The sequence below is a fragment of the Ictidomys tridecemlineatus genome, chromosome 1 (genome assembly GCF_052094955.1).
Source record: "Ictidomys tridecemlineatus isolate mIctTri1 chromosome 1, mIctTri1.hap1, whole genome shotgun sequence".
In the NCBI taxonomy this organism is placed as follows: Eukaryota; Metazoa; Chordata; class Mammalia; order Rodentia; family Sciuridae; genus Ictidomys; species Ictidomys tridecemlineatus.
In genome coordinates this window covers 29,814,616-29,836,985 of record NC_135477.1, presented here as the reverse complement: position 1 = coordinate 29,836,985, position 22,370 = coordinate 29,814,616, and the positions used below count along the sequence as shown (strand labels likewise).

At 44.8% G+C, this 22,370-nt stretch overlaps 1 protein-coding gene across 4 annotated transcripts in view; it reads right to left on the bottom strand.

Moving 5' to 3' along the window:
* The window catches only part of Pik3ap1 (phosphoinositide-3-kinase adaptor protein 1), a 116,484-nt gene that overhangs the window by 56,290 nt on the left and 37,824 nt on the right, over window positions 1-22,370 (bottom strand). For all 4 annotated transcript variants that reach the window (XM_078033644.1, XM_078033554.1, XM_078033685.1 and 1 more), the window contains exons 3-6: window positions 5,571-5,707; window positions 2,175-2,319; window positions 1,344-1,486; window positions 1,099-1,231 (exon numbers count right to left, since the gene is read on the bottom strand). In XM_078033644.1, the coding sequence (XP_077889770.1) occupies window positions 1,099-1,231; window positions 1,344-1,486; window positions 2,175-2,319; window positions 5,571-5,707 (558 nt within the window). The remainder of the gene's footprint in view (window positions 1-1,098; window positions 1,232-1,343; window positions 1,487-2,174; window positions 2,320-5,570; window positions 5,708-22,370) is intronic.

Sequence of the window (22,370 nt, the reverse complement as noted above, 5' to 3'; positions counted from 1 at the left end):
TGGAAAACCTTAGAAATAGTACCAATTCAGAAGGTGCTGATTTCGTTCTTTGCAGTGCTAGGGATGGTACCCAGGGCCTCATGCAAACTTGGCCAGGGCGGTACTGCTGAACTCCACCCCAGCCCTACAAGGTGATGATTTCTAGGGACTTAAATATCCACCACAAGTTGCAGCAAAGATCATATTTTGACCTTCTCCACAAAGTTCAGAGTGCTTTGAAAATATTGTTTTGTGCTAAGAGAAAGAAGCCCATCCTTTTAATTCTTATTCCCGATTTCATAATAAGAATGCCAAAAAAGTAGATATGATTGTGTTGTGGAGTTGGAAGGAAAATCTTTTTTTTTTCCTTAAAGTTGATTTGTGGGACTAACAATTTATATTATATACCATTATATAGATGTATATATATATATATATATGATATAATAGCAAACCCAGCTTCCTATTCACCAGGTCATGATCCTTGGGAAGAAGGGTTTAAAACCATCCCCAGGTTCCCAGACTGTCAGGCCATGAAATATTATCTCCTGAGCCCTGAGTTGAGGCATATAGAGTAGTTACATCTACCAGACATGATGAAAGAACATTCCACAGCAGAAAAGTGAGGGGAGGCAACAAGAAAGAACACCCTCAGGACAAGGCTTTGTTAAGGCAGCTCCAACCTATGGTCCCCAGGCTATGGAAGGTTGTGACACAGACAGAGGGAAGCCATGGGACTTGGTTCCATTTGGGCAGGGCCATCGTGGTATGACAGAAGAATGGTGTCCACAAGAAAACTCCAAAGGCATCCTATCCAGATCACTGGGCACCATCCTCGTGTGAGTGGTGTGACTGTCCCACAGTGTACAAGGCCTGCTCCTCCCTCACAGGACAGACACTAGGATGAAATCACCTGACTGCAATTCTCAGAAGGTATCCCCATTGCTAGGTGACTGATGCATGACCGGATTCAGATGTGCGACTGAGAAGAATCTTGGCCACCCAGGGAAGCAAGAGCCCTTCTCCTAGGGTGGGCTGTAGAGCAGGGATCAGCAGAAAGAACCTGCTAGATGCTGAAACCAGCAGGCTGCTGGTCCGGGGGTCTGACTGTAGACTTACTTGTCATCATATCTTCTTCTTCCAGCTGGTTGATTCCAAAGAGGTGTAGTCCGCTTGCAGGGATGTTGTTCTTCAGGGACTCGGTGAGCAGTTTATCCAGGGTCTCTGTGTTGTAGGGCACAATTTTAAAGGCCTGAAAAAAAGTGAAGGCCGTCAGATTTTTATCTCCTGCTCAGCAGATAAGAGGCTAAAAAACCATAAGCAGAAATTACACGCCCAAGAAAGCTCAGGCTTCCTGTCCTTACCTGACACATGAACTCCACAGGATTTGCAGCATTGGACAATAAATTCCCAATTTCTTCCATGTCAGTATAATAGCTTATAATAGTTTCACACACCACTAAGTCCCCAGAATATATCTTCAGACAAACGTTCCCCGATGAAAGGTCTAAACAGAGGAAAAGTTACTGTGAAAATGCCCAGGGAGAACAAGGATCCAGGGAAAAGCCTACAGATAGAGGATGCTTCACCGAATGGTGAAAATACTAATTGGGGGTTGGGAGAAAGATCTCAGAGGCCAGCTGGGGAGGGGAACCGGGGGAAGGGTGGAAGTGGAAAAGGAGTAGGCCCAAAGTGGTAGGGCTGCGTCAGAGCAAATGTCCTCACTGGGTATGCGATTTAAATTTGGAAGGATTTTCGTCTGTTTTACTTCCTACTGTAGACCTAGTGCCCCAATGACCAGGAAGAAAAGCTGGGTTTGAGGCACTTGATACAAAAGCTAGTGGTTGCAGAAGGTGGAGGATCCTGGGAGGTGACACTGTTCCTGCCACTCTGGGCTGGTGGGACCGGAAGGGGTTTTGAGGGGAAAGAAAAAAAACTAAAAATACACCAACCACAAAGATTCAATTCACAAAAGAGGAAATGCTTGCAAATAGAGGACATGGAAAAATATTCAGCTTCATTAGTAATCAAGGAAATGCAAATTAAAACAATGGACTGCTTTTTAAAAACATGTGAAATTATTTATTCAAAGTGCCATTGTCCCTGTGGGTGCTGGAACAGCAAATAAGCTGGAGAGTGTTAATATTTCAGAAGCCAGTTAAGCACTGTTGACCTGTCACCTTGGGGCTACTTACGGGGAGCCTTCACGGACACCGTGTACTCATTCTCCAGAGTGGCTTCCACCCTTATGGACGGAGAATCCTCAGGAGAAAATTCTGCTTCTGTTGCCACCTTCTCATCCAACTTACATCTCACAATGACGTAGACAGTGGTTTCTGCCTGGAATGGGAGACAGGTCATGGTCCCCTCTCCCTCCTGGGTCCCTTAGGGTGCTGGGCTGAGGGTCTCCCTAGCTCCCTGAGTCCCAGCTCTCTCTGGTGAGGGTGCTCCAGAGCACCATGGGCTCAGCAGTCCAGGGCCAGGCAGGGAAGTCTGGGATACTGTCCCAATAAGACAAGTTGCCAAAGACAACAGTAAACATTTATAACCCCTTATAACAATTTTATGGAGTTATTTTATGTCTGTTCAATGTAATAATAAATTTTTAAAGACTGGAGCTTGTACATCATTGTCTTTTAATTTCATTTTATAGGATTCTTTTATTATTGTTTTTAGAAAATAACTGAATAGTTGCAAAATTGGATTTTTTTTTTTTTAAAGAAAGTTCTTCCCCATGGAAGTTTGAGAAGCGCTGTTCTAAACTAGTCTTATTATTCCAAATACAGCCAAGGGACCAGCAGCATTGGCACCCCTGAAGCTAGGTAGAAAAGCAGACTGCCAGGTCCCTCCTGGACCACTGACCAAGAGTCTGCATTTTAACAAGATGCTCAGGTGACTCCTCTGCACCTTGAGGGGTGAGAGGCCCTGGCCTGGACAGGGCTCTGCTCCTCATGCTGTTCCTAGAGGGCCAAAAATAACTCATTGGCGGATGGCAGAAGATGCGGGGGGCAGTAATTTTTCCAAGGTATCAAGCAACTTAAACAGCTATTTTTTACTTTGTGGTAAGATCTCACACTGATTCTGACTCAGAATAGGCTGGGGGGAGGGAGGGGTGGCAGTTCACCAGATTGGGGTGGGGGGAGGAAGGGAAGGGAGGGGAGATGGGAAGGGGAAAGGGAGTAGAATGAATCGGACATTAATTTCCTATGTTTATATATGAATACACCGCCAGTGAAACCCCACACCATGTACAACCACAAGAATGGGAAGTCATACTCCATGTAGGTATGATCTATCAAAATACATTCTACTACCATGTATAACTAAAAAGGACAAATGAAAAAAAAAATCTCACACTGAGCCTGCCAAAAGGAATTAAGGGTTGAGCATCCCTAACACAAAAAATCCAAAATATGAAATGCTTCAAAATCTGAAAGTTTTTGGAGCACCAACATGGGGCCACAAGTGGAAAATTCCTCGCCTGACTTCACATGACAGGATGCAGCCTAAACACAGCTACACTGAAAGTATTATATAAAATTACCTTCAGCCTATGTGTATACACAGGATGAATGAACGTCCATGTGATGTCCAATGAATGTTCATGATGAATAAAATAAATGGATTTTATTTTTAGACTTGGTGCCCTTCCTCACATATTTTACTATGTATCTACAAATAATCCAAAATCCAAAAAAATTTGAAATACAAGATATTTCTATCCATAACATCTTAGATTAGGGGATACTCAAGCTGTATATATATATATTTTTAACTGTGCTGGTTAAACTGGAAAATGCTCTCTTCAGACTGATCTGGTAAGATTAGGCTCCAAAATAATTGGGGGAAAAAGAAATTTCTGGTCACAGCTAATCCAAATGTTCATTCTAAGGTCCTGCCATAAGGTCCTTATGTAGACCTTCCTGACAAGGGCCACAAGAAAAGTACAGCAAGCTTGGATTTCAGAGCAGATGGAGGAAGGGGCAAATTCTAGGTGTGAAGGCTAAGCATGCATGCGTACACATACACACACACACACACACACACACACACACACTGTGGTTGTGGTTACTCCTGCTGCAGGCTGAGCCCTGTCCTACATGCACCTTACCCCACAGAAGTAAGAAGCCAAAGATAATGTGTGTCCGTCCTGTTGATAGTCAAGACCCATCCACCCGTGGACCCAGAGACCTAGAGAATGCAACAAATAGAGTCCTGAGATCATAGGCAGCCCAGATGGGAAAAGCAATGAGAACCCAGAAAATCAGAGAGGCAAGGGAAGGGAAACGTGCTTGAGTTCCAGACACACCCAGGCACCCACATGCACCCTTCCCCATGACCCTGTGACGTCAGGAAGCAGTATGGGAAACTGAAACTAAAATGCCCAGCCAGGTCCAGTCAGTAGGGGAAGGGAGTGAAGTTAGTATAATGAATAGGAAGTGGTAGGCACCAGCCAGAGGATGCACATCCCACGCAAAGGCTGCTCAGCCCCAGCTGGTCACCGCAGGGCTAATATTACCCGCTTCTGATTCAAAGGAAGCTTGAAGCACAGATTATTATGGCTAATTTTAAAAACACTGTGAAGTTCAAACCAAACATGTCTATGAGTCAAACACCCAACCGAGTCCAAAGGAGCAGTTTGTTATTACTCCACAGAAGGAACCCTGGCCCACTGTCTCGGGGCTATGGCTGCACAGAAACCCACTCCCAAGTGCAAGGAAGCTGGTGCCTATGTATCCTATCGCCAAGACTTTCACACCCTGCCATCTCAAGGAGACCACAGTGGCAAGCTTAGCCATGAGCATAAAACCATGAAGAATGCATTTCACTGCCCCAAACTGTCATAAATGCTACACATTTTGGGGACTGGGGAGGTAGCTCAGAGGTAGAGTGCTGGCCCAGCATGCATAAGGCCTGCCCTGGGTTTGATTCCCAGCACTGCAAAAAAAGAAAGGAAGAAAGCTACATATTTTCCATCAAGAATAGAAAGATAATGAAAACTATCACTACCATGTTCATTGCTCATCTGTTGACGAACGGAGTGGCTCAGCTGTTAGGCCGTCACAGTTGAGTCACCTGTTAATATATGCTCTGCACTAATATATGCCAATCACATGATACTAAGGCATTTATCCAATCTTTTTATCAAGCAGTATTGGCTGTTGAGTTTCATCCATCAAGCTTTAAGGCAGTCTATTGGGCCAGACCAGTGGCCAGGTGACCAAAAAAGCAAGCTCTCAGCACGCCCCACCTCCTGGTCCAGTGCCAGACCAGCAGGAACAGACACAGGCCTCTAACTCCAAGGACAGCACAATATCTGAAAGTATTCATATTTACTGGTGTCCTGCATGTTCTATGTAAATGACCCATAAAATGGAAGTTTTACATGGATGATACATACATTCCTCGTTGACTTACAGGTCAAGACGTGTCCAAAGCCTAGGTCATGGGGGTCCCAAGGGAAATCCCAAGGGAAGGCTGAGATTATACTGAGGTGCAACATGAGACTTCCTCCCTTTACCATAACAAAAGCATCCATTTGAAAAGCCCACGTTCTGACATGGATCTCCCAGGCCCCCAGGAGTGCCTACCCCACAGCGAATGCGGTCCGGCTGCACCACCATCAGGTTCCCAGGTGAAGTCTCCGCTGGCAAGTTCTGCTGCTTCAAGTAGGGAAGGACCTTCTCGTCCTCAGGCTCTGTGTCAGTGACTGAGTCACAGCCAGAATCTACAGAACAGAGGACACCACTGAATGGGAACAGAAGAAAGAACTAGTGGGCGTGTTCCACCCCACAAGAACCCCAATTATTACCGCATAGGAAAAGGCAAATTTAAGCTGAAGGGAATAACTCAGGAAGTTATGAAAGAGGATCCAGTGGGGAAAAGTCAACCACCATATCGGCCCCAAAGTAGGGTGACAGCAAAAGTGGAGGGGAAGGTCAAGTCTAGGCTCTATCAGCATGTTTCCAGAAGCTTCACCGAGGCCTTCTGCAAAGTCAAATGGTTGTGAGAAGAGGAGTCAAAAAGGAACTGCCTACTTTGTCGAGATCCAGCCATGGCTGTGTGTATGAGCTATGCACATTTGAGCGTATGAGGGGACTGGCCTGACGTTGCTGCCTGACTGGGCTGTGCGACCTATGTGTCCTTTTCTCTCTCTCTGCCTTTGATCCCACACAGCACCTGAGGTGGGTGTGGCTTTCCAACATGTCAGTCAATCTGCTGATCACAAGACCTCACCAAGCAAGACTCCACCCTCCCAAATCCAATCCCTTGCCTTATTTGGGTGGAACTTTCTCGAATGTCTTTCTCCCCAACAAATACCAGGGTTCAGGATGTGCTCCCTCTCTTTTGCTCCTTCCAGCACTGGAGCTGACCCTTGGGGTTAACGAGCCTAGCTGTCCTGCCTTAGAAACTTATGTTCGTGTGCTGCGTGGTTTCTTCAACGTTTTATTGATTATTGATACAGCCACCCCTTTGAACCCAGTTCATATCGCCAGCTCACCAGCTGGTGATACTACTTAAAGGTCATTCTTGGAACACAGAGTGAAACCTGTGTTGCCCAAAAAGTCATGAGACCTCAGAGTCAAGTTTGGCCAATGTCCCCCACCCCCTCTGGAAGCCACAGTGAGAAGCAATCATTTTCAAAAAAACCTTAGGTCAGTCTAACGGGGTTCCAGATCAATACCATAGCCAACACCTGTCCTGGAAAATTAGGGCATGCACAGGTTCAGAGAAAGTGAGCAGGGGCATATAGACATGTGAGGCATGGCAAATAAGTGCACAAAAAGATGCTCCACATATTGGGTCATCAGGGAAATGCAAGTTAAAACATCCATATACTGCTAAGCAACTCAGTGAGGCACTGTCTCTAAATAAAATACAAAATAGGACCAGGGATGTGGCTCAGTGCTCAAGTGCCTCTGAGTTCAATCCTTAGTACCCCATCCCCTGCCAAAACAAAACAAAACCAAAAAAACAGTGTGCTGGGCACAGTGAGGCATACCTGTAATCCCAGTGATGCAGAGGCTGAGGCAGGAGGATTGAAAGTTCAGGGCCAGCCTCAGCAAATTAGCAAGCTCATTACTAAGCAAGCAAATTACTTAGCAAGCAAATTACTAAGCTACTTAGTGAGACCCTGTCTCCAAGTTAAAAAAAAAAAGGGGGGGGGACTGGGGGAGCTGGGGCTGTAGTGCAGTGGCAGAGCACTTGCCTAGCACATGTGAGGCACTGGGCTCGATCCTCAGCACCACACAAAAATAAATAAATAAAATAGAAGTATCGTATCCATCTACAACTAAAAGATTTTTAAAAGCAGGGGGCGGGGTGGGGAAGGGGGTGACGCTGGGGACGTAGCTTCATGGTAAAATGCCTTTGGGTTCATCCCCAATACCCCTCCTCAAAAAAAGTCTATGACATCATACCAATACATATTCAGCAGAATGGCCAAAATTCAGAACACTGATAACACCAAATGCTGACAAGGACATGGAATACCAGAGACTTTCTTTCATTGCTGGGGCGATTGCAAAGTGATACAGCCACTTCAGAAAGACTGTTTGGCAATTTCCTACAAGACTAAGTATATTTTTATCATTCAATCCAGCAATTACGCCCCTTGGTTTACCCAAGTCAGTTAAAAACTTACACACAAACCTACACACAGATGTTTACAGCACCTTTATTCATAAATGCCAAATCCTGGAAGCAACCAAGATGTCCTTCAGTGTGTGAATGGACAAATAAACTACTGTACAACCAAACGATGCACTATTACTCAGCACTCAAAAGGATGAGCCCCTCAAGCAGTTTCCTCAACAGACCTGGAGGAAGCTTAAATGCACATTAATAAATGAAAGAAGGATTAGAAAGTGACATGCCATGTGACACCAGCTATATGACGTTCTACAAAAATGCAAAATGAAGACAATAAAAAGATCAGTGGTTGCCAGGTCGGGAAGGAGGAAGAGGTGAACAGGCAGAGCACAGAGGATTTTTAGGCACAGAAAATACTCTGCATGATATTTTGAGATGGATACATGACATTACACATCTATCCAAACACACAGAATATAGACACTGAAAGGGAGCTCTAGTATAAGCCTTGGACCCCGAAGGATGTGGATGGGTCCAAGAGGCTCATCTATTGTAACAAGTTGCCTTTCTGGGGTTGGATGCTGTCAGCATGGGATGCTGCGTATATGCAGGGGCAGGGAGTGTGTGCGAAACCTCTGTCCCTTCCACTTGATTTTGCTGTGAACCTCAAAATGAAGTCTTTTAAAAAATAAATCAGTACAAAAAAAAAAAAAACGGAAATGGTCAGTGAGAAGATAACTCTGCAGACACACCTGGAAATTATCAGCTCCTGGGGCAGATGGGGGACCATGGAATATTATTTAAACTTTTCCTAATTCTCATAACTCCAAAATGAAATTTAGGTGGATTGTCAATTGAAATGTGAAACAAAAATAAAACAATTTTTAAAAATTAAAAGGATAAAATTAGAAGGGAAATATGTTGTCATTGATTTGGGAGAAGCTTTGTTAATCAAACAACTAAAGAAATCACCATCTAAATAAGCCACAGACTTGAAGATATGAATTTAAAACTTGGTAAACAAACAATACAGATGGAAAAAAATCCAAACATCCATCAATCAATGAACAGATAAGCAAAATGTGGTATATCCATACAACTAAATATTATTCATCAATAAAAAGAAATAAAGTACTGAGACTGGATTGTAGTGATCATTGCACAAATCTGTACATATATTAAAAAAAGAAACACTGAACTGGTTTTTTTGTTTTGTTTTGTTTTTTGGTGCTGGGGATTGAACCCAGGGCCTTGTGCATGCAAGGCAAGCACTCTATCAACTGAGCTATAGCCCCAGCCCTGAACTGTATACTTTAGATGGGTGAATTGTATGGTCTATGAATTTTATCTCAATAAAGGTGTTACCCTAAAAAAAACCCAAAGGCAAATTTCAAACTAGTTAAACATTTGAAACAAGCCAGGTGTGATGGGGCATGTCTGTAATCCCAGTGGCTAGGGAGGCTGAAGGAGGAGGATCAAGAGTTCAAAGCCAGCCTCAGCAAAAGTGAGGCACTAAGCAACTCGCTTAGAGACCCTGTCTCTAAATAAAATACAAAATAGGGCTGGGTATGTGGCTCAGTGATCAAGTGCCCCCAAGTTCAATCCTCTGTACCAAAAAAAAAAATTTTTTTGAAATAAATATGACATGGGGCTAATCTCTTTCACGTTAGAGGAGGTCATAAGAATCTCTTTAAACACCCAATAACCAGGAAGTAGGTAATTCCCCAAAGGAAAAAAAATGTATAAATTCTCTCCCCAATTCAAAAAAATAAAGTAAAATAAAATATCACTCATTCTCACTCATCATCACCAAGATGCAAATAAAAATAATGCATTGTTCTTTTATCTCTTCAAATTACAAAACAGATCCAGGTTTGCTCCTTGTGCTGCTTGAAGGTCACCATGGGGCAGATGCTCTGGCTTGATACTGAGCAAGGGTAAGCTTTCCGGAAAGCCATGCATCCAACCCACAGGACAGAAATGCTTTAGAATGTCTATACTTTTTTGTCACATAATTCTACTTCCAGAACTCTCTCTTAAGAAGGAGAATAACTGTGCAAAGTGTAGTCAAAGATAATAAACTAAGGATGCCTTTGCAACAGTGAAAAAACTCAAAGCAGCCTGTCTGGAAAAACATTAAACACATTCTTTTTGTAGAGTTTCAAGTGACACAGGTAAAAGCTTGCAACATATAAAGCAAAAAAAAAAATCAGAATATAAAATCATATATCTCCTATACCTCAGGATTTCAACTGTGTTTCCAAAATGCATTTTAAAAGGTCAGAAGAAATTGTGTGGCTGGATTCTGCATGACTCCTTTCCTCCTGCCTCCTATTTTCCCTCCTTCCCACCTTTTGTGCATTTCTCATATTTTCCACAGTGAGAAAGCCTTGCTTTGATCGTGGGGGTGGGGTGATGAGAAAAGTAACAACTGAATCCCTGGGCTAATCACTGTGCCTGCAGAGCCCAGCTTGACATAAATGAGATTGATCCTAATAGTGCGGCACTTGGCAGCTACTCCCCAGTGTTCAGCTGGGCCATGTAAACACTTCCTTCCAGCGGGTCCACTCAGGGAATCACTTTAGATAGCTACCAGCGGCTCACTCGTTTCAGGAAGTCAGGATGTCATTCACTCCATAGAGTGATGATGATGGCGCCGCCAGCTGACAAGTCACTGTGGCCTCTTACTACAGAGAAGCCAGGTGTCTCGAGGGGCCAGGGTCCGAACAGTTCAGCAGATGAAAAGCTTCCTTTGGAGGAAAAGCCAATGCGGACATGAGCACCATTGAAACCCACCTGACAGAGCAGATGATCCCAAACTTTCCCACTTGAATGTGGAGGAGACCCCTCTTGCATCCTACCCCACCCTTTGAAGACAATACCATCTTTGCTGCCAGTGACTCAAATACTAAATGCTTTGAGTGAAGCCACCCTGGAAATCGCAATGGCTCCTCCACAGTGTAAAAATGTTAGTAAGATGCCAACAGTAACTTTGCTGCCTTAAAATATAACAGAATCTACTGGGCTCCTATCAGGTCTAGAGAACTGCTGGAGAAAATACAGAAAGACCTCTTCGGGCATCCAGTGCTCCCAAATCTATAAAGGGGCCAAATGACAAATACCTGAATTCAATGGCAGAGAATTCACTTGCTTTCTCTTATAAGACAATAAGAATAAGCTAACATGGCATGTTTCATCTCTTGCCCTTGCTGCCAGGCAGCTCAGTGACAAATTCAGTTCTTAACCTCTTTTACACTCTTTCCACTTCCTTAGTTTTGCCTATTTCTCTTTTTTGATATTGGGTTCGAATCTTGGAGGCTGCCTCAAATGTTCTGGGGATCTGTTCACATGTGGATCACTATTTCTCAAACGAGTGACTGACCCAAGTCCTCAGATATATTCTTCAAAGGGATTTGTGTTTGGGCTCTTCATCTCGATAATGCCTTAAAAATGCATTTTTTAAGAGTACCCCCCCAAAAAAAAATTCAATGGCAAATTTCAAATTAGTTAAACATTTGAAATAAGCCAGGTGTGATGGCGCATGTCTGTAATCCCAGTGGCTAGGGAGGCTGAAGCAGGAGGATCAAGAGTTCAAAGCCAGCCTCAACAAAAGCGAGGCACTAAGCAACCCGAGAGTGTTTCAGATTGCCTGCACGACTGTCACGTTACAATCAGAATTTTGGAATCCCATCTTTGTGTGTGTCTTTGCAACCACTTTGTGTCTAGATCATGCTACGCTAAAGGCTGACGTCTGGTGAGGAAAGGAGAAGGGGCAGGATGATACGTAAATGAGGCATTCTGCTAGTGAACACAAGGTTTCCCTGCGAACTACTTTAAATAGAGAAATGTGGCGAGAGATCCAAGATCTGGAAATGCCACAAGAAAGCTGCGACAGCCCCCCTCCCCCAGAAGCACAAGCCCACAACACTGCTCAAGAAAACCAGCCCTGTCTTCAACAAAACGAACGTACCCCATTGCCTTTTATTTATTTTATGCCTGTATTTGTCTTGTTTACCTGCTTTGCTTTTAGAGTTGGGAAAGAACAGTAAGCAGAAGGAACTAAATATGTTGATACTTGTCTAAACAACATCAAAATAATTAATCTGTCAACACGAGAGGTTCGTAATGGGTTTTTTTTGTTGTTGTTGTTGTTGTTTTTTCCTTTATGAGAGGCTACACACTGTTCAGGTTTGGAAACAATGATTTTAATGTAACCAGCACATGCACATACTCCACCCCTAAGCCACATGCAGCAGCCCCTATGAGTCAGGAGGGCTGGTGACACATTATTATTACTAATCATGGGAACAAAGAAAGTGGCCACGTGCTGAATACTGTGATGACTGCTCCATACTCTCCATCTCCCTGGATCCTCCCAAATACGTGGTCAGACAAGAGTCACTAACCTGTTCTCATCTTATAGATAGAAGTTCTGGGCCTGGAAGGAATGAAATAGCTAAGTTGAGTCAAGCAACAGGCAAGGGGCAGACCCAGAACCCATATCGCACCCCGGGGGCACCTCTGGCCTCTCCCCTGCCTCCTCTCTGGATGTGGTCCTGGCAGTGGAAGGTAGAGTCACTTGCTGTTCCTGGTCTGGGCTGGTGACTCTGCACAAAGGAAGCTTTCACTGCCACCGAGGCCTGCTGCCTGGTTCTGCCACTGCTGCTGTGCTTAGGTGGGTTATGACCCAGCACCAGGGCGAATGGGCACATTCCAAGTATGGGGTGTAAGTCAAGACACGCTTAATGCCAGGCAGGGTCCCGAGTGCCCTAGCAGCCTCTGACCCACAGCTGCACCCCCTTATTTTCCAATGAAGCTTACTGCCTCTCGTACTTCAGGGCACTGCTTCTCTGCAGGCACTCCTGAAGGCAGAGGTAGGGGAGAATGGCTCTGCTGATCTTGAGAGCTGTTTCTGAAATACACAGGCTGACTTCTCTTTAAGGTAATGCTTAGTCTTGGAGAAGGTATAAACAAATACTGTTCCTGAAAACAACCACAATTGCCACTCATTGCATGTTTATGTTATGCCAGGGACCATTCAAAGCACAGTATAGATGATTCCACTTTATCCATAGGAGATTGGTATGATTCTACCCATTTCACAGATGAAATCTAATGAAGTTGTCCAAGTCACGCAGTGCGTGCTGTATGGAAATTTAAGCCCCAAATGCACATTTCTATCCATCTGCCAGGGGTCTGCCCATCATGAGCCACACACTCAGATGCTACAAGGAGGAGTCTTCAGTGGACAACAAATGATCAACTACACTGGCCTTCATATTAAGACAGCAATCCTTTCCATTCTTTCAGTCCCACTTACAATAAGACAACTTGATGGTGGGAAGAAGGCCTTGAGTCCGTAGCCTCTGTAAACATCCAGATCTTGTAGAATGTAATACCAATGTTCAGTTTTTATTGTCTAAATGTTATAATCACCTCCTAACTGCATTGAGAAATGCTGATTTTTTTCAATTACAGGGGCAGTTTCCTTTTACAGTAAATGCACTTAGATTATTAAGTTAATAGAATATTAAGTTAATAGTAGAATGAGAAAACTTTGCAGGTAGATGTGGTGATGGTGGCACAATATTGTAAATGTAATCAATGCCGTGAAATATTAGACTCAAAATTGGTTTAAATGACAAATACTGCGTTACATATATTTTACCACAATTTTAAAAAATTACCAACATAGTACACCAGAAATATATACTTTGTTTTTTGTAGTCTGGGAAACAAACCCAGGACCCACTAGGCAAATGTTTTTATCACTGAGCTATATCCCCAGTTCCTGAATTATACACCTTAATTAAGGAAATGTATGGTACATGAATTATATCTGTTTTTTTAAAAAATAATAGGATTATGGTACAAAAATGAGCCCCAAACCATGTTGTTGGTTGCCAAATGACTGAAGATTGGGGAAAGTTGCATTTTGCTGAACTGCTTCCATTTAGACAAGCAAAGATGGAAAGACGGGTCAAAACCTGTAGTGTAAGCATATTGAATTACTTTCTCTAAATTGCAGATGATAAGGAAAAAGAAAATGAACACAGAAGGAATCTGAATCTAGTCAAAGCAGGAATGGAACTGAAACGGCCATCCAGCAGGCAACATGTGTGTTCATGCTAGATGAAGCCTGAGGGGGTTACCAGTTCACACCCAAGGTTTCCAGTGTGGCTGATGAAAGGAGTGGAGAAGACGCAAAGATTCCTTGGAAGAATACAGAAGAAATAAGTAGCCAAGCAGCCTAAGTTTTGGGGTCCCCGGAAGAGAGGGTTATGTTCCTTCTGTGTCTGCATCCCAAGTCTGGAACCCAAATTTAGCCATGGGACCCACGCAGATGGGTCAGGGATTCAGAGAGAAACTTCTGGGGGCTTTTCTACTCAGAATGAGGTTTCTCAGCTGTTCGGATGCTCAACCGTAACTACCTAAACAAAGACAAGATACCGAGACAGGGATTTCTCAAAGTCCTGAGTAAAATGTTCTAACATCTAAGCTTTTTACGTCTCCTAATCACATGATGAACACCACATAATAAATACATACATCCATCAAGCTCCAGCACCAGCCCTGGGGGAATCCCAGGAATGAAACCTCCCTAATCTTGTTCCATAAAGAACTTAACTGAATTGGGAAGATGGGGTTCCAACAGGAGAAATGGAGAGAACACGTAATACCTTATCATCAAACACAAATCTGTACGATGAGACTATAAATATAACTAAACTAGGTGAATGGATGACCCTAAGTGTTCTGAAAAGTGTGGCCACATGAAAAATATGACAGAAGTTTGAAAAAGCTGAGGAAAAACTGTGGCGGATAAAGAGGACATGCCTGGTTACCTTAAGTCAAAGAGCAATTTGATGCTGGGCATCAAACTGAAATAGAAAGGTATGATATTTTCTATTTAAATTAATAAAATAATTTATCATTCATGCTCTTATTCCTCTAACACTCATTGCCCATCAATGAATAACAAATATTCAAAGTCTATCCCAAGCCCCCCAAGAAAGATGAGAGTGAGAAAATTTCTGTCCCTTCTGGTATTGGGGAGACCACCATTGGGAAGAGCTGGAAGGACTTCCCTGACAGGGGCAAACCATGGTTAAAGACATGACAGTCTATGATGCCCTGGGGATTTGGGGAGCCATATAATGGTGTATCAACTGGAGGATGCTGTGTCAGAGGGGAAGGGAGCTTGGGTGTCTGAGAGGACCCTGGAAAGTCATGCAAATGGGGGGTGGGTCTCCATATTGAAGACCTGTCAGCAAAAGGACTTCATGAGAAAAGGAAATTGTGTCAAATACAGATTGAAGATTCAGTTTCAAAATAATTCTAGGCACTCCAGCAGAGCATATCAGCTCTTTTGCAAAGTCTCGTTAGAACTGAGGAGCGGCTGACCACCCCATCACACCCTGAGCAAGCTCTGCCTTTAAAACAACATGAACTGGTGGTGACCAAAGTGTTACCAAGCCAACATCCTGCTCTATCTGCTTTCAGGAACAAGAGAGATACTATAATTAACTGATGTCTGAAAATGTACCACAAGCCTGGTTTATAAAATGCTTAGAAAATGAGTCTTAATTAGACCATAAACATTTCTCCTGTTTGCACCATGTTCGTCTTGTTTGTATTGGCTAGTGGTTTAGAAATTCATGTCCTGCCTACTGTTGTGTCCTTAGAAAGTAAAAAGGGAGACTTCGAGTCTGGCCCAGTCCACAAATGAAGGATCCTTTGCTACACTGTAAATAGATGCAGGTAACACCAGGTGGAGGGGAACAGCTTGTGATGGTGGGGTTCAGATCTTGGGTTTCAACACCCCTGCCTCCCCTGGCTTCCTGGCAAGCAGCAAGACTTCTTTTCCATTTCAGTCATCACCCACAGTTCATCCTCCGCCCTTGTTCACCCCACTTTGGTTAAGGGGCATTGAATTTCCTGTCCAACTAACCCCTTTCACGTACCAAGCTCTAAAACAGAGTAACAAGTACACCCAGCCTGCCAAGTCACCTGATGTCCCCAAAGTCACATACAGTCATCAAACTGAAGGGAAAAGAGTCAGTGAAATTGCCAGGCTCTGACCCACCAAATAACTTACTGGCATGAATGTCAAGGAAGGGAGGAGGTGATAATTTAGTGGCATTAGAGTAGTTTACTCTAATGCAGTGATATCAGCCATCGTTCTCATTATCTTCATCATCCTCAACAACTTCAGGATGCCAAAAACATAAGGCAGAATCCTTAGGACACATTCCCAGTTCAGACTTAAGTAAACTCCTGGTGGCCACTCTGCCTCCTCAGAAGCAAGGAGAAAGGAGGGGGAGGAAGAGAGAAGGGAGCCACTCCTGCAGTCCTGTGCTGACTTCCAGAGGCCCGCAGGGTGCTGCTGGCTTTTGGCACTGGGGCTGACTCACCTATCACATCCAATCTGCCTTGCCATCCAGGTGTTCTGTGCCAGCTGCAGATTCCTGAGGTGCTCTGGCTTTACAACACATGATGGACCCGCAGCCCCGGGCAGGTGTTGGTCAAGAATCTGCAGTCCATCCATCCACGTTTTTTCCAGTTCACATGAACAAAGAACCTTTTGTTCTGCATTCACCAGGTAATTCACCTGGCCCTCCTCAAGGTCTTAAGTTTCAGGATAAAGGGGGCAGGACAGAAGGTGAGAGTTCATCAGGCCTCTATGACCTTTACCCAGCTCCGCCATTCTAAATGAACTGTTCAGTGTTAGGGTTTTTTGTTTTGTTTTGTTTTGAAGCAGAGGATGACAGCTCTTCCCTTCCCCTCCCCAACCCACCCTACCTGCTCTTCAGCTTGAACAAAAATAGCACTGCAGCTGAGGCTGCCATGACAACCAGTAGAGTGTGCTCCCCCTTGTCCACTGGGGATAAAGTCTGCTGTGGCTCTCCCTGCCCTCTCTCGGCTGGGGCTTGGCTAGAGCCCTCCAACCTCCTGAGTAGTAATCAAGTTGCTCCCCCGTCACCCAAGAGCAAAGGGTTATCTGGAGTTTCTCTCTACCCAGAGCTTCAGAACTTCTTAATTTGTTCTCTGTTGTTCCTTTCAGGATCCCTAGGTTCATGTGACAAAGGCGACTATCTCCATTTACCAGGTGGAACCAGGAAGGCAGGGGAATGGGAACTGACTGGCCCTGGCCCCTCCGCTGTTAGTGGAATGGTAGGTAGACATTTAGAAACCAGGGTTCTTGACCCCAGACCTGGTTAGCAAATGGGGTAGCTAACCCACCTTTGGGGGAACGATCCTGCTGGGTGGGCTGCTTCCTAACCACAGATTCCGGGAGAGAAGCCTAGAAAGGGCTGAGGGGAAATCTGCTTCCCCACCATGGCAAACAGGACACCAGAGCCACTTCTGTCCTGGACTCAGAATTTCTGGGGCTACTTCGGCCAACCCCAGGCAACCACAGGCGCCCAGGAAAGCTTCCCTGGTCGAGTTCATCAAAGTCCTTAAGAGGCACTGTCCCAACGGCCGGTGCTGGGAGAAAGCCCAGCCATGGAGCACCTGCTCTGGAGGCTTGCAGGCCCCTGTTTGCTTATTCAGGAAACCCCAGTGTTGCTAACAAAGCAGGAGGTGCCACGGCCCCCGTGAAAGGTTTCCTCTTTCTTCATCTGTTTCCGACACTTATAAATGTGCTTCCTCTCTCTATGTAAATTTGTCTCGAATGGCACAATGCAGGCTTGTAATGAGGCCATTAATAACTGGTCTTTTTAACAGGCTCTGGTTGGTTTCCTGATTCAGGAATCAATTCTAATCCAAACAGACAATGATGTCTGGATTTGCAGGTGTAAGGACAGACAAATGGGCTTTGTTTGAGGGCAGGCCACGTAAATATGGTTTATTTTTCAACCCAGCCAAGAACTGGGAGGCTTGAAGGCATCCGGTGATAACAAAACCAAGGTAGGAAATTCAGAAGAAAATCTCATTCCTTCTGTAGCTCTCCAACCCAATCCTCCAACTTCTCCAAATGGCTCCCAGGGTGTTTACTTTCTCCTCCGCTACTGACCCTAAGTCTCCTGACCAGCCGAAACCAGGAAAGTGGCTGGTCTGTTTCACTTTCCACTTTCGGGGCAGTACTCTCTTTCACTCCTCTCCAGAAAAGCGCTGTGTTGGCTTCCAGGCCTGGTCAAGTCGGATGTGGCATGATACTCCTTGGTGAGGGACTTAAGGAAACATGAAGTGACAAACTGGCACTTCTGTTTCAATGATTAAGCTCAACATTAAAACTCTTTTAACCCAGGCATTGCTGACTGGTCTGATGATAAAACCTGGGCTACCGAGGCCAAGGATCTGAACACCTTCTGTAATATTTCCTAGCATCATAAATGAAGTTACTGAGAGATTCATCCAAGCCACAGAAAACTGGATTCAATTCCGTTTCTGCCATTTACTGGATAATTGTGAACTTCCCAAGCATCAATTTCCTCTCCTTTAAAATGAGAATATTTTTACCCGCCTGGCCTGTTGCACAGGCTTATCGGGATTAAATGATAAACATGCAGAATCCCTCTAAAAATTGAAAAGCGCTAGACAAAGTTAAAGCAATTAATGTTGTTTATCTGTTGGCCAAATTGTTCTTCTACTAGACTGTGGTTTCTTGGAGAGCAGATTCCCTGATGTTCATTCATCTTTGTATCCCCAGAGCCTACAATATAGCAAGAAACCCATAAATGCTTCTTGCATGAATGGATGAATCAATGGATGAGATAAGACCAACCACCTAAATTACTAGCAGGGAAAACACCGCCTCCATCTTGGGGAGGACCACTCCACAGCCTTGTGCATGGAGGCTTTTAGCATGGAATTGAAAGAGAATTAGGAGACTTTATAACTCCCAGTTTGTGCTACAGGCCAAACCACACTGCCCTGAAAATTCACCTGGTACCCCATGGTTCCAGAAGACTTGGAACAAAGGCTGAAATGAGATTTAAGCCTATGAGAATGAATTATGCGAAGTACCTGGAATAGAAAATGGGGAGAGAAGCTGGGAGAACCTGGAGACCATCTGAGCCCAAGAGAACAAGATGGGGAAGGAGGGCTGAGGGGAAGTGTCCTAGACCACAGAGCAGGCTAAGGAAAGTTCTGCAAATCGACCAGGAAATCATCAAACTGGCTCTGGCCATTGGAGTCCTGAGTGTTTCAGGAGAGGGCCTGCTGGAGCAGCCCATGAGAAGCAAGGACCGCTTTCTCAAACTCCAGAATGGATGTGGAGTGAGGCAGTGGGTCCCGGGGCAACTCCTGGCAGCCGGAGGTCTCGGAGACACATTCTCATGTCTGCCATATACATGGCAGTACCTAAGAGCATGGCTTTAGGATCTAAACAATCAGGATTCACTCTGCCTCTTACCAGCTGGTTACTTTGAACAAGTTACTCACCCTCTTAGAGCCTCATTTTCCTTATTTATATGATGGAGACTCTAATTCCTACCTCTCGGAATTATTAACATTGAGCACTGTGGCTGCCAGTAGTAAGTGCTCAGTAAGAGGCAGCTGCTATTTCTCTGATCATTATTATTAATGAAGTACTTCCATTAACCATTAGGACCCAAGAAGAGCCCCATTGTTGCGCACTTGTTTTGGAGCTTTATGAGGCCATCACAGGGACATGGTACATAGCCTAAAACCATAGGTTTGGCAGTTCAAACAACCAAACCAGTTTGTCTACAAATGAAAGGTCAGAGGGACTTTCCCAGTTCGGCTGTTTCCTGGAAGGGCCACCAGGATGGGTTGTACTGTGCCAGAATCTACCTATAGTTACAATCTCCTCTCTTTTGCTTGCTTGTGGTTCATCTGCAATGTCCCCAGTCTGTCCCCTGCCGGCTTTGAAACCACTTTCTGTCTTTAAAAGAAAACATGGTTAGGAAACCTTCCCACCAGACAGGATCATTCCTGGGGCTTGCAAGACAAGGCTCAGTCCTGCTGTGTATGTTATGAGTACCTGTTTGGGGACTCCTTGCTTACCTTGATCTCTGTCAACCTTAATTGGCTTGTTGTTATGGTTTGTTTTAAACATGGCCAGCTTTCACCACCTGAATACTGCTGGCTCTGGCCCCTGCAGTTTACTGGAGTCACACAGTATCCCCTTGTTGGGTTGGCGAGGGCCTGAAGTCCTTAGAGGTTTCATGGCCCCAGTTGAATTGGCTCAGGCCTCTGCCAACCTTGCTTCTCCTTGTGCCTTGGTGACAGTAATGACCAAGATCTGACCAGGAAAGAGCCCCCACACTGCACTTGCCTCTTCTACCACTGCTTTTTTTCCAGTCCCCATTTCCCAGAGTGTCACCAAAAACACACACTGAAACTTCCTGGGTTTTATCTTTAGAGGAACGACCTTCAGTTTTTCTAACCCAAAGTAGCCAAATTAAACTTAAAAAAGACATTGATTTTGTTTAATGATTAACAGCTTAACAAAGCTGACCCAACTGCACCTTCCAGAATAATGACCTCCACTTCACAAAGACTTTTCCAGGGAGTTTTAAGTTTGGGTGATGGAGCTGGATCCTCCTTATCTCAGCCTGAGGTTAGGCAGCAGAGGGCACAACATGAAGGACTAGTTGAGCCCTCCCAACCAGGCCCAGCCAGGTCTTCCCATGTGAGGAAAGAAGAGGCCACTCCCTAGAGCAGCAGAACAGGCTGACCACCTGCTGCATGGCCTGCAACCCTAGCATGGTTCAGCTCTGGATGCGGCTTCTTTTCTCCTCTGGTCCTCCAAGCCAGAACCAGGGAAGTGCTGGGCTAACCTGGCACCTGATGTACCTCGTGTCTGCAAGACAGAATTGCAGCCTCAGGGAGAAACACTGGCTAAGCCACCTCCCGCACCCATGACAGAGCAATATTTATAAACTTAGTAGTTGGGCTGGTCACAACACCTTTCTTTGTCTCCTGTTTGCATTTCTCTCTCTCATAATGGAAAAACCAACCATGCTTAGTTTCTTTGTAAATGCAAATTCTTTAAGAAATGATACCCCAAAGCAAAACCTGGGCTTCTCACACTCTTACCACAAGGTCAGCTCTGCACTAACCACCATTAACCACTTGGCCTTGGTGAGTCACTTCCCCTGGCAGAGCCCTTGTCCTCCTCTAAGGTGAACAAATCAATTTGATCTGAGGCCCTGTCCAGCCAACGCTCTGGGAGTCCATCAGCCTTGCTGACTATGTTCTCACTGAGCACAAAAACGCAGCCCTTTGACCTTCTGCAAACGTCTCTCTCCGGAGCCCAGCTGGGTTGTGTGTAGTTCAAGATGTGAAGTGAGAGAACACATGTTCCTGTTCGGGGTCACAGGCATGAGGACAAAGTATAGTTTCTACCATTGTTTTATCATAATCATAAGAACCACCAGGAACCTGATCAGTGCCGGAATCAGGATCAGAAACATCTACCCACTATGGTTCTCATCTCAGAGGGGAGATATTTCCAAAGATCTTGCCAATATAATGAATGAGGAGAAAGTCTGCAGCATTTAAAAGCATAGCTGATATTAGAATTTATATTTTAAAGTGAAAAATATTACTTTTATAAGATAGGATCTGGAAAGAGATGTGTCAGAGGGAACATGGACTCTAGGTTTAATTAAAAAAAAATACTGCTTCCCCTGGAATTCGTGAGACCTTTGTCCACCTGTCTGCCACTCCCTTCAGCCTCTGTGCCCACTGGCCACAGGACCTTGGTCTTTTCCACTTTACCTCCCTATGATACTGCAGTCCTTTTTGCGTCATGTATTGTCAACCCAGAAGTCACATTACAGTTTATTTCCTCTTTGGTCAGGGTTCAGAAACCTTCCAAAAGTAGGAGCACCAGACACAGACCCCTGAACAGGAAGAGCAGAGTGGCCTACTCATACACAGTAAGCATGGAGCACCTGGAAAGTTCTCAGGCATAAAAACCTCCCCCACCTCCACATTCTACTAATAAAAGCTTCATCTGAATGATCATGCTGGGGTTAATGCAAATGTTCTGCAGAGAGGTTCAGCCTCACCGTCATTCACACCTTAGTGAGAATTATTTTTCATCTTCGATGATCAGGCTGGAGAGAATCATTTAGAGCAAAATCACACTCAATAAAGGATTTTTTAAAATCATGGCCAACGTCTATTTGAATATGACAGTTTCAAGGGTGCCCTTTGAGAAAAGGGTCTACCCTACCAATGGGCATTTTGCAGTCTCTGGAAGTTCATTCCAACCCTTAAGATTCCAATCTGTTAAAGTGGTTCTTCTGCAAGTAAAGGAAAACCCACTCAAGATATCTTACACATTGAAGAAGTTCACCTCCTAGAATGGAGTCTGGCATTCTCTATTCTAAACTAGGGCTTGGGGTGGTAAGGGTTCCCCTGAACCATCACCAAGGCCCCAGGTTCCTTCTATTTTTCTCTTCCCTCTTCTCCAGCATGAGCTCCGTTCTCAGGCGGGCAGCCAGATGTCTGTGGCACCTGCAGGCTTTCTTCACACAACAGAGGAAAAAGAGAAAAATACTCCCACAAGCATGGAATAGGAAATTGTCCCTCCACCCTGACTGCGCCAGCCTAGGTCACCTGCACAGTAATAGTCCTGGGGGGCAGCCACTGACTCCATAACCAGCCAGGGTGGAAAGGATGCTGGAACTTCCACCCTGGTGGCCCCATTTCTCCCACCCAGGGCTTCCACCTGAACAGAGTCACCCTGCAACTCAGAACACAGCCATACCCCTCTTCATAAAATAGCTCAGACAAGGTTTCCCTCCTTCCTCGATGTCTTCTCTAATGTATTCTAGAGTTGGTCAGTTTCCTGGGGGCACCCAGAATGGAATGCTGTC